The sequence below is a fragment of the Haemorhous mexicanus genome, chromosome 5, assembly GCF_027477595.1.
Source record: "Haemorhous mexicanus isolate bHaeMex1 chromosome 5, bHaeMex1.pri, whole genome shotgun sequence".
In the NCBI taxonomy this organism is placed as follows: domain Eukaryota; kingdom Metazoa; phylum Chordata; class Aves; order Passeriformes; family Fringillidae; genus Haemorhous; species Haemorhous mexicanus.
Window position 1 is genome coordinate 47,697,803 of NC_082345.1, and position 16,400 is coordinate 47,714,202.

Below are 16,400 nucleotides of genomic sequence, written 5' to 3' on the forward strand. Positions count from 1 at the left end.
AGAAAAACAGAAACAGGGTGAAATATATTTCTTCAAACTGCATAAAAGAAAGAGGTGGGTTTGTTGTTCTTTCAACTGGATATTGAAAAGAAATTGCTCTTGTCCCAGCTGGAAATACTGCCTCCACGAAAGACTACTGCAAAAGAAATAGGTAGTATCAGCTGACATGATTTAAATTCTGTTATCCCTATTAATGGAAAATGGAAAATAACGGAACTAATTATAATATACTTATCTGCTTCACTGGCATCATTACTGAATCAAGCATCCAACTTTCCCTTGTCTAGGAAACCTTTGTTTGTGCAGGAGGAAATTTTCCTCTTGCCTGTGCCATAAACCTTTCAAGAAAGGCACTATGGAGTGATTCACAACTCTGTGATTTACTGGTTTTTTAGCAGAGTAGATGTATGGGATGGAAATAAAGCTGTCTGTCCATCTGCCCATGCTTTGGGCTGTGCTAAGGTTTGCTGTGCATCTGGTGAACAGCTTCATCTATCCTAAGAAAAATATATTTGAGTTGCTGCTGATGGTCTGGGTGGTTTTTCCAGCCCATGATGTTAGTCTGTCCTCTCCTACTTGAAAATTCTGTCAAGGAAACATTTTGTTTTGTTCTGGCAATAGCACCTGGAACCTTGGCATTGTCAGCAGCTGGGGCTTCTATTTCATTGATTCTAGCCCTGCCACAGGCCTGGGCTGCCAACATGAAAAGAAGACCCAGAGTCCAAGAAAAATCAGAACATTTTCAGTTGTTGGGTTATTACTTAGCTGTCAATAAACATAGGTTATTTCTCAAATACCTCTTCTCCCTCACATATGCTAAAATTCCTCACAGATTCTTTTGCATGGAGAGTAAAGTTGTGCATGCAACAAATAATAGCATGAGGAGATTCTTCTATGACCTAGGCAGAGGATCTTCTTTGGCCAGCTGGAATATCTAGGGATTTGTACTCCTCCTTGTTCAAGAAAATAGGGATTTGTGAATTTTTCTCACAAATAAATTCAGCCCAACTATATACTAGCTGTGTCACTCTTTTTGACTTGCAAATAGTCCACATTTAAAAAGCCACAGGGTGCAATGGGTAAACAGCAGAAGCTCTTCAGGTGCAAAATGGTGGCACAGCCTCCTCCCCTCTGCTCCCTGGGTACTGCAGCACCACAAGGAACAATCAGTGGGAACAAGCAGCACCCAGGGCTGGAGAGCAGCACGAAAAGTATGCAGACAATGAAAATAATGGACTGAGAAATAGCAAAGAAAATAAATTTTTTCAACAGGACAGATCAGCTTCCATTTGACCTTGCTCTTCAACAAGGCAGAAAAAAAATCTTAAATTGGGAATTAAAGTCACTGCAGAAAGGAAAAAAGGAAACAGGGATTATCACAGGATAATGCAGACTAAGAAAGCATAACAAGATATGAAAAAATTTCCACTATCTGTCAACCTTGGAGTTTAAGTGAAGAAAAAGAGAAAAAATTGAAATTAATGAGAATATGGCTTTTCAAGATTTCACTTGTTTTATCACTGAGTATGTTGCAATGCATGGAATTGTCACCTTATGCAATCAAACAAAGGCTTGGAAGGAGGTAATACCAATAAATGAGAATTGTGATGAAATGAAATGGGATGATGAAGAAAAATCAAGAAAAACATAAGAGAACAAAATATGTTGATTTAAGCATATGTATGTACTAGGTTAGAGGGCATTCTGAGTATTTTCTACTAATTTTTCAGCCATGAGCCAACAGCAAATGCATTTTGAAAGTTACTCTTCTTTTAGAGGAGAGCTCTTTCAGAAATGTACTTTTAGTTCAGTAGAAGCTTTTTGCTGTATTCTTGTACCAGATGCATAAAAAGTTCCAAGGCAAGGAAGGAACAGAGGACTGTCATGCCCCAGCTAGGGACAGTCTGTTTTCTTCAGTATTACGATTTTTACCTGTGTTCATCTCCTCTTATCACTACAACAATCTTTGCAACAGATGGGCATTTTCAAATCACAATCAAAGGATTGTGATTATACCCCACAAGAAGTGAATGATCACCTGACTTACTTGATACTAATGTACGCAACAAACATTTGTCCCCTTTCAAATAGCAATTGAAAAGATTAAAAGATAATTAAAAGGACTGTGTAAATTAGTACAGGCAAAATTTATGGATTTTCCTTTGAAAGAGCCGTACTTCAAAGTAAATACTATTTTAGGATCCTAAAACATGCCTCTGGCAAATGGAATTCATATGTGTATATATATGTGTGTGTGCACTGAACACAGAGAAACTGTAATTTTGTTCTCTTGCTATAAGCATATGCAATACATAAACCATTCTTGGTCCATGCCACTATTAAAACTGAGACATTAACCTGATTTCACATGTGAAGCTGAACGTGTACGGTACTTCCCTTTCTTCCCCAATATTTATCCAAACAAGAAAAGTAACCCTCCCCTCTTTCCCATCCTGGATAAATATTTAAAGCTTGAGAGCTTCATTCTATTTTTCCTTACTCTGGCATAAAGCAACTGCACTGGGGCCAGTGCAGTTACGCAATGAAGTGAAAAATGAACCAAGCACCATATGGCTTTAGTTCCTACTGATTGCAAGATTGTTTTGATTACACTAATATTAGTAATATGAAAAAGCACTGCAGTCCAAAAATCATGCAAGAGACAAAAAAATTTCTCAGCCTTTACTATATTTCAAAGGAAACAGATAAGCCTATTATTAACTCTTGAAAACGACTCCATTGGTTAAACAAGTCATTCCAACTTTCATCTGGTTGTGGTAACTCAAGAATGAATTTTAAATTGTGCAGCTCATTAATTTACTATAATGGGCTTAAAAAATAAAGCTCCTTGCTCTACAAAAGGCACTGGCCAATAAAATACAAAAGATCATGGCTGATTATAGCTGTATGCTGGAATGCACATATATTTTAAGATAAGAACTTTTATTTCAAGATGTTCACTAAAAAGAAAGGCACGCGAGACAGCTTTAGATACTGTTTGGTAAACTTCATTTGTATCACTCTCAACTAAAATAGTGTAACCTGTCGGAAGCTGACTGGTTACATGAGAGCAAAGTGGTTGCAGGGTACTTGCCTCCCCCTTTTGCAGGTGACTGGGTTTTCTGTGAGATGGAAGAGGATGAGGAAAACAAAAGGAGGTTTTTCCCTTGAACAAGGAATTGAGATAGAAATAAAATCTACTTCTAGTTTCTTTTCCATTTGAAATTCAAATGTAATTATGTTAGTTAAAGCATGCTACAATTTTAGTTCCTATGTTAGGACCTCAGGGCCAGTTAGTGCTCCTGAATTTGAAATGTAGGATAAAAGATGTGTGCTGGTGTCCTGTCTGGCCACCACCTGTGTCCTGGGATGACTTTATGATGCTGAATTACATTCCCATTCATCTGCTTAGCCCAGAAAGAAGTTTTGTGCCTTTAAAAATAGATCTGAGAGAGAAGGAAAAGCAGTGGAATTTTTTCAGAGCTGTATTCAAAAACAAAGAGGCAAGAGCTGCAGGTCTCTCTGGGCGCGCGTTGCCTGCAGCACGGACAGGGAGCAGGAGAGAGCTCTCCTTTGCTTTTAGTTAGGTTTTAGCTAGCTGAGGCAGAGAAGTTCCTCAGACAGTGGCTTTTTCTTTTCCTGGAACTGTTCAAACCTGCTCTGGACTGAAAACCCAGAAAAAACACTGTGAGCTCACACTTGTGGCCCACTGGGGGCTCAGGATGGTGCATTCCAGCACCAGAGGGACAGAGAGACACTGAGTGAGCCGCGAAACAGCCACAGAGCACTCTCTGAACTACAGAAGGGCTTTCTGAATTTCCCCTCTCTTCAAACAGCAAAAGATTTTATTGTTTAATAGTATTCATTTTTTATGCTTATAAATACTTTGCTTGTTAAATAAACAGTTTTTTCCACTTTTCTTGAAGGAAGTTTATCGTCTGAACAGGTGGAGGGAAGGACTGATGAATTTTGCCCTTTAAGGAATCATCCCTTTGGAAGCTCCCTTCCAAATTTCTCCCAAACCAAGACAACCTGCCTGTCCAGAAGGCCTCAGGTCCCCTGTATTTCATGTCGTGCCTGTCAGAATTATGCCCCTGGATGTAGCATTTGAGATGCCCCAGGATGTCCCTGGTAAACTGGGGCATCTCAAATGCTACAGGCTTTGTTTAACCTTCTGGATTTCACCCTAGATGACAACTGATTATAATGAGAGCTTAGACACCTAATTCAGCCATGTTGTGTAGATTACTTTGGATCTGATACCCAGCAAACAGCAGGGAAACACCCACTTGGATGACACACGGGTGCTATAGACGCTCCTTGTTTAAGATCCTGCCATTCCTGGTCATATAGGCTATTTGGAACCTCTGTCCTAGCTGTTCAATTCTCCCCATTCACTTCTGCACAAAATAAGATAGGTTTATAATCACTGGAATCAGATGCCTAAAGGCCATGTAAGGCAATGCTCCTCTGTGAGTTTGGTAAGATGCCTTATGCTTTGCTTTAGCAATTGTTTACATCTCCATGTAAATATGTAACTTCCATTTTGGTCAGTCAAGCACCACAACGTGCATTCCTATCAAACTACATCTTCTCTTTGGAATTCTCTGAGAAAAACCATAATCTAAAAAAAAAATTAACTACTCTATCATTCTTTTGGGGTAATTATTCTAAACCCTAATGTATTACTGGAAGATTTCCTTAATAAAAATTAGCAGACATAATTTGCCATGTGTAGGCGGTAAAACTATACTTTGTTCTGCTTTTTGGAAAAGCAGCCTAGAAATAACCTGAAATTCTTTCCTGACTGGCTGTATACTACATATTCCAAAGAGGCTACCTTGCCTTTTGTCTCTTTTTCAAGCTTTCCTAAACTGAGCCCAGGGAATGCTGTCTCTGTCTAGGTCACCAGAGGCACAGTCCCTGTCTGTCTAGCTGGTGTACGGTAGAATTTATGGATGAGAACTTGCCTGCAGTGGGGAAGACAGTTCAATGCAAAACTCTGCAAATCAGCATTAGCAGGGCGCTAACTCTCCCAGTGGTGCTAATTCTGTACAGGCATACTTGGGACAGGTCATAGTCTTGGCAAGACTGATCAGCTTGGGCTTGACATTGCACTGACACGATGCTTTTGGTCTGGGAAGTAATCTGCCAGCTGCAACCTAAAGGCCCTTTGCACCTCACCAATGGTGGGTTGTAATGAATGCTTGATACAAAGATACTTAGGACAGGTCCTGAAGACAGCAGTTGCCTAGACATTTTTGCAACTTATAACATACATTAAAAGTGATTGTCCTGGTGCATGATAATACAACAATATATTTCAGATTTTTTTAAGCAGTTGACTTACTATCCCAAAATAGTCTCATAGAACATGGTACACAAAATTAACACATATGCTAAAGAGATTAAGAATTCAGTCGCCAGCAGATTTCAAACCACAATTATTGAAGAATGGGCACTGAATTTCTAGTGCAATTCCACACTGAACAGCAGTAGACTGAATGCAATCCATATATTTATATCAAAAGCAGCAGAAGTAAGCACCTATGGAACCAAAATGGCAAAGAGAGATAACATATTAATATAAAAATTCAGACAGCAGAGGGACTTGAACTAATCAAACCAATCGTGCTTTGTCGTAGCCACAGGCAAAATTAAACACCAAGTTAAAAGGGACATGACATTGTGGTGGTACTCTGCAAATGATGAAATACTGTACCCTGGAAAGAAAGGATTCCAGGAAGGATTTAGAGATGGTATTGGACAAATAAAATGAACATAATTTCACAGCCCCATGAAAGGTAATAAATGGCTAATGAAAGCCTTGCATGAATAACGCTGGAATTAGTTAAGTGTGGGGAGGCAAGAATACCTCTGCAGACAGCTGAGTTGAACACAGTGCATATATAGTATCTACAGTCTTAAAGGAAGTATCAGAAGCTGCAGAGGTGTAGAAAAGAGTTGATGAAATTATTTAAGACCTGATGACTGTAATTGAGGAAAAATTCAAGGCACACAGTGTTTTAAACATTTGATTCGTCCTTTGGCTAGTATAGATACATTTCTTAATGGGTACAATGTATTAGACACATAAAGACTCTTTAATCTAACAACAGCTGCAAAATGAAATAATGCTCAGACACCAAAGCCAGAAAACCATAGATAAAAAATCAGGCAAAAAAGGTCAACTGTGCAGGTGTTCATTAGAACAAAATACAGATAAAAACCTAATACAAACAAAAATGGTGACACTCATGAGCTCACACCAGATTATATAAGCAGTATATATTATTGCAAACCTGCAGATGGGAGGTTCACTCCTTTAGGCAAGGGCAGCTGCCCTCACAGTAGAGATAAAACAGCATAAGCATTGTTCTTTTTAAAAAACCACAATAATGAATGCATTGCTTTGGTGACAACAATATTGTTGACATTTAATCCTTTCTATTCCCAAAGTTATTTTTTTAAGCTAAAAATACAAGAATACAATGTAAGTGATGGAATTATAGTGTCTTGCAAAGACACTATCCAGTTCCTTGATGTCTATTAATATGTTCTCTTTCATACCAAACAGTGCCAAGGAACTACTTAAGATAAAAAACTAACAGGAAGGAGATGTGCAGGCCATGTCTGAACTAGTATTTATAGTGAACATGTAGCCCAATTTGAATTATCCTAAGCCATGGTCCCTTCTCTTCTTTACAAATCATCCTGACCACTCTGAATTGGAGCATGTGGAGTTTCTCACTGCTTATTTATCACTTTTGTGCCACAGATCCCCTTTTCACTGAGAAGTGGAACTTCCCCAGCAAGTGGTCTGTGGATCACTCCTGTTCTCTATTATTTTCCTTTTCGTGTCAGTTGTCAAAGGAATGAGATAGAGGCAAAAGGTGCTAGGACTATGGGGTTATTGCAAGCTGACACCTAGATCCTGAGGTCTGTACCATGTAGTTATGCTTGTGGGACATTACTAGAAGTGGCAGCCTAACCAGGGGGAACCAGTAAAAGCACTCTGGTATTTGGAAGATTGGCAGTGCTTCCAGGACTGATCTGGACTGCTACAGAAGTGTCCTGTATGTGCTATGAGTCCTCAAAAATGTTTTAAGATATATTCTTTTTCTCAGCTCAGTCACTCCTGAAGGGCTGCCTTTTCAATTTTAGGTGTGCCCATCTCTCAATAGCATGCAAGGAGAAAACACCCAGTCCAAAATTTCCAAGGAGTGTGGCAAAGAAAAAAGGAAGTTATCTGCTCACCTGAAATTTTTATTTGGGCTACTTCTCCATCTCCCCCTTCACTGTGTGCTCGCACCTCAACAACATATTCACCATCACTGGGGACTGGGACCTCTATTGTGTGCTTTCCAGTGGAAAACAACTTGCCTTCATGCTGTCCATCTGGCCTATAAAGTACCTAGGAAAGTCATGGAAAATACAGTTATTGAAATGCTACATTTTCATGAAGATACATTTCGGTATGTACAGTATGTCAATGAAAAAGTTTTGGGTTTTATTTATATGAAACACTATACACACACACACACACACACATATATATATAAACACACATATATCTATAAACAAACTTAGTGGCTAATACAACTTTTTTCCGTGTCTATCCTCACATTTTCTGTTACAAAATTATGCCACCTTTTGAAAAATAATTTTGGCACTTACACCCAAAATAAGTAATCAAGTGATGGAGAATATCAATGCAGGGTGGCAGAGACCATAAAATAAAAATATGAGAACTCAGCTGGGTTTTCTGATATAAAATTTATAAACATTTTCATAAATGAGACAATCAGCAATTTTATTATTAACTCTCAATAATGCTAAACTATTCCAAGGGGGATGGTACACGTCTTGTGGGACCTTTAGAAAAGATTCCATTTCTTTCTAAAAAAATCTCTCTGTGAAATACTATTAGCAATTCCCAGGAAGAAGTTCAACTCCTTGATCAAAATTTGCAAATCAAGAATATGATACTAATATTCCTACTCCAAACAAGTAGCAACATTGAACAGGAATTAATAGCTGAAGCTTTCTATATGCCCTATAGTCAGTATATACACTTGCTGTGGTTACAGAGTAACTGCATCTACAGATAGTAGAGGTCCTTTGTCTACCTTCCCAGACTTTAAAAACTCATGTTTCAGGAACTGTAACCCCCATGGAAATGGGAAAGGAAAACTGGAACAATGCATACTGATAAAAGAAAAAACTATAAAGTGTATAACTTTTCTATGCATTATTTTAAACCAACAGGCAATAAATGTGATCATGGGAAATGAGGTTTTTGCAGTCACTGCTATGAAATTTCCCATAATATGATTTACCACTCAAATGAACTTCAGTCCCCTAATATTTTTTCATCATATTGCCTAAGCCCACTGGCTTTGCCCTAGGCCTACTGGATGGCTGCAATTGCTAAGCGTACCTTCCTCTTCAGCATTCAAATGTGTGTAAGTCTGATCACATACAAAGATTAAACACTGTCTATAAAATGCACTACACAAAGCATACATAAAGATAAAAAACCTTTTCAGATATCATACTTTGTATCCTTCGACAGCAGACTCGTTTGACATTGCCTTCACGTGATCCCAGGTGATGATGTACCTTGAACCAGATCTTACAGAACTGATAATTCTGGGGCGTTGGCTTGGAGCTGAAAAGCAACATATGAATAATGTACACATAAATGAGATTTCATAAATGTTCAATCATGTTTTTATTAAGACATGCAAAAATGTAAAAGTGTGAAAATGGGAGTTAGGCTGTCATATATATAAGCAAGGGATAGTCTCCTTCCTGGAATGAACTGCTACAGCTCCAGCCAGGCAATTTTGGATGGCTTTGTGCAGTGGCTGCATTGTGGTCTGCCTTTCTGTGTTGCCAGAATGGAAGTGGCCAACATTATCCTTCACTGACCACCAGCATTTGCTGGCATGCAATTACCTTCAGAACCTCCCAGAAATATGGCATAAGTCATATTTATTCATTGGGATCAGATATTCAATCAACTATTTACAACCATTTCTACATAATTTAACTCAGATCAGCAGAAATAACAGTACGCCACTGCAGAAACCATTAATTATAACTTACACAGTAAGCTTATAAAATTGACTCTTATTAATGAACCCTGCAGTGCAAGTTGCACAATACACTATTTACTGACAGAGATCCTCAAATTAGTTGTATGCTTTTTTAGCCCAAATAATTGCATTTTAAATACACAAGATGCTTTTCTTGCATTGTTCAGTCAATGCTAGTGCTAGGTATCCTCATTGAGTCAGGAGCAATATTCAAAAACCTGTTACAGTATGTTTATTCTAGGGTGAGATTCAGATCACCCACTTCTCAAGGCTGCCTGAATCTGCTGCTGATGAAAAGGGCAGCTGGTCACATTTTAATCATCACTGACAAAACAGAAAGGCAACGTACAGATGCTTAAGTAACAGCTGGTCTCAACAGCTCATAATTTAGAATATTGTGTCCAGCTTTGGGATTCCCAATACCTGAAAGACACTAGTAACCTGGAGTGAGTTCAACAGAGCAATACCAACCTGGCGGGGATCTGGAACACTTGATTTGTGAAGGAAGGGTGAAAGAGCTGCACTTCTTCACCCTGGAGGTGAGACAGTTTTGGAGGGGACCTAAGAGTGCCCTGTCCAGGCAGGGGGTTTATCAAGAAGGATCAAGGCTCTCAGATCACATGGCAGGAGGATGAGTAACCAAAACTCACAATATCGATTGAGATGCTCAGAATGAGTCAGGGACTGGAATAGGTTTCTCAGAGAGGAGTGCAGTCTCTGTTCCTTTAGGTTTTCAAGATCCAGCTGGAAAAAACCCTGAGCAACCTGATCTGAGCTTTCAGGTGATATAGTTTTTGCAGGGCACCCCCGATGAGGGGTGAGAAAATGATGCATCTGACTCCATCTTTATCAGAAGGCTAATTAATTCATTTATTATACTATATTACATTATATTACATTACATCTAAACTGAATCTGCCAAGCACTCAACTCTGCACAAAACTGCACAGAATCTCATGACTGTCAGCCGACAGTCCTGACACACACACACACACACACACACACTTAGCCCTGACAGGTCAAGGAAACAAAACACCATCACTTTGGGTAAATAATCTCCATATTGCATTCTACTTTGGCACAATACAGGCACAGCAAATAAGATAAAAATTGTGTTTTCTTTCTCTGATGTTCAGACAATGTGAAACCCAGAAATATTCTTGGGAAAAATTGTGCCTTGCTTTTCTCTTGAAGAGAAATGTGGCACCAAGGTGACCCTCCTTTGAGCCCATAATCTTAGCCTCCTTACCACCTTTTTTAAGATATCCCCATTACATATGGCAACAAAATAGAGGAACGAGAATTTTAGCAGAAATTTTCAGACTAAGAAGCAATACCACACGAGGAAAGAACATTTGGTATATGAATGAGAAGCCATGTTTGAAAACATGATGGACACGATTATACTTGACCTAACGCTCCATTTACTTACGTGCTTTCCTTGTAACAACATCAATGGTGCTGCTGGGAGGGCCGTAGCCTGCACTATTGAAGGCAGACACATCCACATGGTAGCGAGTGTTAGGCTTCAGGTTTTCCAGTTTGGTTGAATACTCTTGATTGCTCACCTGTACCCGCTGTGCAGCTGCTTCTTTATCATGAGCAGCCCAGTAACGAATCTGTAAGCATGCCAATTGGAGGATTAAATTATTTAATCATAATGAAATTTTATAAAAAGTGATGTATTTCTATACTGTATATTCAGATATAAACCAGCTAAAAAAAATCTAACAGCAATAGCATAGGATTCCTTCTACAGGCTGTGATTTTAACCAAGTTGTGTATAGGCCTAAAGAAACAAAAATAAATGTAGAATTTATTATGCAAACTTTTCTCACGGTGGTTTAACTTGTTCCCAGCTAAGTCACTAGAAGCCTGGGAGATGGATAATGCCTTCAAAGAAGAAGACTTTTTTCTTCTTGCTCTTTTGTTTTTGCATTCTGCTCTGAACTTTAGCATTATTTTCTTACACTCATAGAGACTAAACTCTGAGAAGGTTTTTGGTGTGTTTTGTTTTGAATGTCTTAAAATTTAGGCCTTTTGTATTTCTATCTATGGAAAGCAAAGTATTCAGTCATGTTAGCTGCATTGTAGGTCTGGATAGGTGTACGTAACCATTTTCTAGAGGTTTTCAGCTGAACTTGACTAGGTTACATAGCACTATATAACATCTCTCAAAGTAGATGAAGAAGTACATCAAAATACAATATGCAAAAAACATGACTGTAAGCCTGTAACACCTGTATTACAAAGCACCAGGTGAAAACACTGTAATTCCTATGGAGTGATGCCATTCCATCCAGTCCCTCACATACACAGGGTCCTATTCTGCATGGCCTTGTGAGATGCAAATGAGAGTGAAACACTGTCAGTGTCTGGGATTTGTCTGGTTTATAACCATTTGCATAAGACTAAATTACTGCACAAACCTGAAAGAGCAGAAAGCTGTGCCCATTGCATTTTGGTTCTGAGTGTTTTCACCCTCAGCATTTCTGCTGAGCTTCTGCCTGACTTCATAATGAATTTTGTGTATGTTACATGAGGGCGTTTAAAATTTTTTAGGAAGAAGTTAACACTCTTGGTAAATTCAAGCTCTAGGAAAAATCTTACTTTGTAAGACATTATTGGTATCCTGTCATCTTTTTTTTTAAAATAGCAACTGCTTTAACCTTCTGTTCTTCTGACATCAGCTGTCCATGAAAACTTTATTTAAGGAAAAGGTTAGAAGAACTGATGGTCTGCCAAAGTGTTAATATCATAGGTTCTCTTCTTTACAAGTTGTGGGTACAGCCCTTGTTTGGTGAGGCTTTATTTTCTCCCATTTACATTTAAATTACAATATTTAACAAAAATCTTTATTTTATCTTAGAACACATGCTGTGGTTGAATAATAAGAGATGCAGGGGATTTAGCAGTGGATTTCGCTTTACCTACTTCAAATGTCTTTGGACACAAGAACAGTATCACTACCCAGAGATTACTGTCAACTAAATACTTCTTGGAGCTTGTCTCTTGTCAGTGTTTATTGCCACAGTCCTTCCCACCAGTATTTCAGGTTACTCACTCTGATTCTTATAAATGTGACATCTTAGTGGCCTTTGTCACTCTTTCCTGCTGCAGGGAGAATCACACTGAATCTGCAAACCAAACTGGATTTGCTTTTTAAGTTCAGCATGCACACCTGATTTCCAGCAGGCACAATAATCTTCAGTTCTATAAACGTATGTCCTGCATCTTGTTTAGAAAGTATCATCTACTAGTATCCTAAAGATCAGTTTACTGTAATTTAGGCAATCATAAAATTCATACTTATAAAGGTGGCTGTTTTCCCAAGTAAACAGCCTTTACCCTAAAATGAGGACTCTGCACCCAGTCCATTCTCCAGGCTTCGGCAGTCAAGTGGCAACCTCCATCAGATGACTGGTTTCAAACTGGCATGGATCTGAAACTGTGACAGCCATTTCAGCTGAAGGTCTGATAGTAATCTTCAAGTCAGAATTTCTTTTATATGAATATAATTAACATATTACTGTAGATAAGCAGGTCTTGTTGAATGCAACCAGCTGTACACCATAAGGTGTTAACAGTTAAGTGGCTGACTCAGGTGAGAGAGGGCGTGTACATAAGGAGCTAGAGAACGTCATGTCTATCTCTAAGTTCAAACAAGCTTCTAGCCTGCAGCAAAAGAATGTCTGTAAAGTTCTAGGTGGCCAAAAGTTTATTAACCATGACAGGACCAATAGTAGTTTTGTTGTTGATTTTAGCTGGCCACTGAAAAATAATTATTTTTTTTTTAGTATGATCTATTATGTTAATTAAGTAACAGCTTTACCTAAAGATAGAAAACACTTTATATGAAGCTTTTATTAATCACGTGGCATATTCTGGAAGCCTTTGCATTCCTCTGCCTCGCAAAGCTTCGAACAATCTTAATGTTCATTTACAGTACAGGGAGGCTAATGGTGTCATACAAGAGTAACACAGAGAATCAAACAAGACAAGAGAATGAAAGAATGAAAGAATGAAAATGCAAATTTCTTCACCAAGAACATACAACATTTCAGACAGAAGGAATAGAATTTAAAAATTAAATAAAATTTAAATCCCAAATACAATAGCTCTTGGCTGCAATGTTGCGGACTTTACTCCTATATTGCCTGAGCTATATGTCCTGAACACAGAAAGTTCTTCTCTAATACACAGCCATAATTATGTATTTGGACCATTGTAACAACTCATGGAAAAGAAAAAAAAATAGTACTTCCCTGAGAGCTAAGAAAACTACTGTCTTCTTTATACCATTTCTACATTTCTCACTTTATTTTTAAATAATTCCAAACTTTCTTGGAATAAGAGAAATTGGAAAAATTTGGTATTTTTTCCCAAAAACTTTTGGAAATTTCTTTCTTGCCTCTGGAATTAAATGCCATATTACTTCAAGGGGTCATATTTCCCCACTCTACTTAGTAGCCCCTCTCTCTTTTTTTTCAAAGAGCTTTTATAGTAGCCCCAGACAGCCTTCTTATTCCTGGTGCTCTGCATTTACTTTGTTAGGGTAGTCCATAGGCAATAAATTCCCAGAGGACACAGAAGGGGATTTCAACCAAGCTCTTGAGTTTTTGTGGGAAATAAGCCAATTGTGATCTGTGCAAAGGAATGCCTTATGAATTAGTACAGCCCTCTGTGCTAAAATCAGGGAAAAAACTGATGGTCTTCTCCTCTATTCAAACTTTAGTATACTGAAACTCTTTCTGAAAGTATCATGAAACAAAAGCTTCCATATTCTTGAAGGTTCTACATAGGACTGACACAAAAATATACTTTACTCATATTGAGAAAGAATGCTAATAGAAGCATTCTCTAGAAGAGACAATGGTGGTGAGTAGTGATAAATTTGTTCAGTAAAATAAACCTACATCTATTGCATAGAAGCAATGCAAAATAAGAATAGTGTCGCTGGTGCTGCATGCACTGCAGAGATGTGGCTGTTAGCAGTCTATTGTAAGAACTCATTGATCTTAAATTCTCTATATGGATGGAGATGGTTTTCATACCTGTCTCTTCTTTAAGTGTGAGCTGAGGATACTCCTCTGTAATGGCAAAATGTTTCAGCTCACACTCATCACTATGGGGGCAGTCATCCTGACAGCATGCATTAGTGTCAGGAAAATCTGACTCCTCCTGGTGTGAGAAGCATTGTGTCACAGGTGAAATTCCTCAGGTTCTTTGCACAGGGCACTCCCACCTCTTAAACTCTAGCATTCAAAAGTCAATTATGCAATTTTCAAGAAATAATAAAGACCAAAAGGAAACTGAGAAGGTGCTGGTGAATGATGGCTTCTATTAACTTGTGTTACACCTGAGCAGTAACCTAAAGGTAACTATTTATCAATGCAAATAGACACAGAGCCTTTCAGAGACAGTCACTAGAATTTTATAATGCACTTTGAATACTCCTTCCACCATAACTTTTATTGCAACTTCACAAATGCTATCTGCAGCCTTAACCTTCCAGAACAACCCTCTCTATTTTTGCCCTGTCCTATGGCTCCTTCAGGACTTGTGGGAGTTCTGATCTTCAGGAACACAAGTCTTTCTTTTTATTCTCAGTGAAGAAGTACGGACTTTCCTTTTGCTGCCTTCCCTTCTACTAGAGTGAGACTGGTGATTGTCCTGGGGAAGAACATCTCAGAATTAATGCCTTATTGAGAATTATGAGGCAGTAATTTGGGACTATCAGTCTGTTTATTGTCTAGCCAGACAGAATCTTTTACATACTCCTGATAATCAGAAGATTGTCTTAGAAAAATAGGGGGGAAAAAAGGAAGAAATTTATATTCTAATGTGGCTCCTTACTGTACATGTACAAGCCAGTCAGTTCATGATGGATTTGTGTAAGGATATTTCTCCATGAATAGGTGGATGAAATTACACTACAGCTGTCAAAACAAGGCCACACCACAAACATCCATAGTCCATGTAGCAAATGGTCCATTCCCAGGATATCCCACCTTTCTAACAGTTACTCTTTTTTCAGCTCAAAGATCCCCCACATTTTTTTCTCAGTTTTTTTCTTTTTCTTTCTATTGACTCTTCCATTCATCCTAGTCTTTCCTGCTAAATCCTATCTCCTCCTTTCTTACCTGACACAACTCAGATGTCTTTATGTCAAATAAGGTATGGGCATGTTCTCTTACTGTGTTCTTTCCACATTTATCTTTCCTCCTCCTGCTTTACCACCCTACTCCCTACTACAGCTCTGAGCATCCATCTTCATGGTCTATCACAGCTGTAATCCCAGCCTCTACCAGCACTCCTTGTTGCTGGTCTATTCACCAGAGAGAGCAGCTGCCACTCTCCATCAGTTGCCACTCCCTACATTCCCAAAGCCCCCTGTGTGTGCCTGCCAGGTGTGTGTTCTGCATGTGAAGGCTCCAGTTTCTGGGCAGACTGTCCAGCCTGGGAGTGCAATGCTGCTACAGGGCTGCCCAGGCTCAGCTCACAGATCTCAGCTATGACCATCAATTTGTCTGTCCTATTCTAACTGCAAAATCCCTATGAGACACCAAACCAGTGGGCTGCCTTAGTAAATTAGGAATTACTACTGACACTAGTGTGTTAATTTCAAATCCCAGTGCCCTCTGCTTGTAATTTTAAGACTTTATGTCTCCATTGTATAAAATCAACCTTTACATGGGACACTGTTCTTTTTACGGTATCACAAAAGTTTTACATAAATCTCATGGAGACAGAAACAGAAATCAGGAAATAAAAAAACCCCAAGTATTACTTATTTTTGAATAGATTTTAATTAAAAAAATATATTCCATGAGATTGCTACTCATTTGTATGTCCTTATTTTGGAACACAGAGGATATCTTCAAGTAGCTGAAAACCTAAATCCCAAGGTAAGTCACTAACAAACTAAAGACCCAAAGCCCTATTTTGGGTTGCAGCCAAAGAAAGTAGACTGTGCACTGCAGAGTTTGCCAGCATCCACTGTGCATGGGTGATGTTAAGACTTCTCTGCTAGAGTACCACATGGCCATTTCTCATTGCATCCAGCCTGCAATTCTTGTCATCTCTGCAGAAGGACAACAATTTTCACCAGTCATACCACTGAGATGGACCATATGGAACATGTCCTGAAGCTCTTTTTCATGCAGAGAATAGAAACCATCAAGAAAACATCGCTGTCTTGCACAACAGCAGTGTCTCTGTTACACTGGATTTTGACATTTGTCAAGCAGTCCCACTTACTATAGGGTTTGTAGGTGAATTTAAGTGGGCCAGAGTTAA

General features: G+C 38.7%; 1 protein-coding gene across 1 annotated transcript in view; it reads right to left on the minus strand.

The window, feature by feature from the left end:
- CNTN1 (contactin 1) overlaps positions 1-16,400 on the minus strand; it is a 208,175-nt gene that overhangs the window by 6,634 nt on the left and 185,141 nt on the right. The window contains exons 21-23 of the mRNA XM_059847082.1: positions 10,534-10,720; positions 8,559-8,671; positions 7,258-7,414 (exon numbers count right to left, since the gene is read on the minus strand). Of these exons, the coding sequence (XP_059703065.1) occupies positions 7,258-7,414; positions 8,559-8,671; positions 10,534-10,720 (457 nt within the window). The remainder of the gene's footprint in view (positions 1-7,257; positions 7,415-8,558; positions 8,672-10,533; positions 10,721-16,400) is intronic.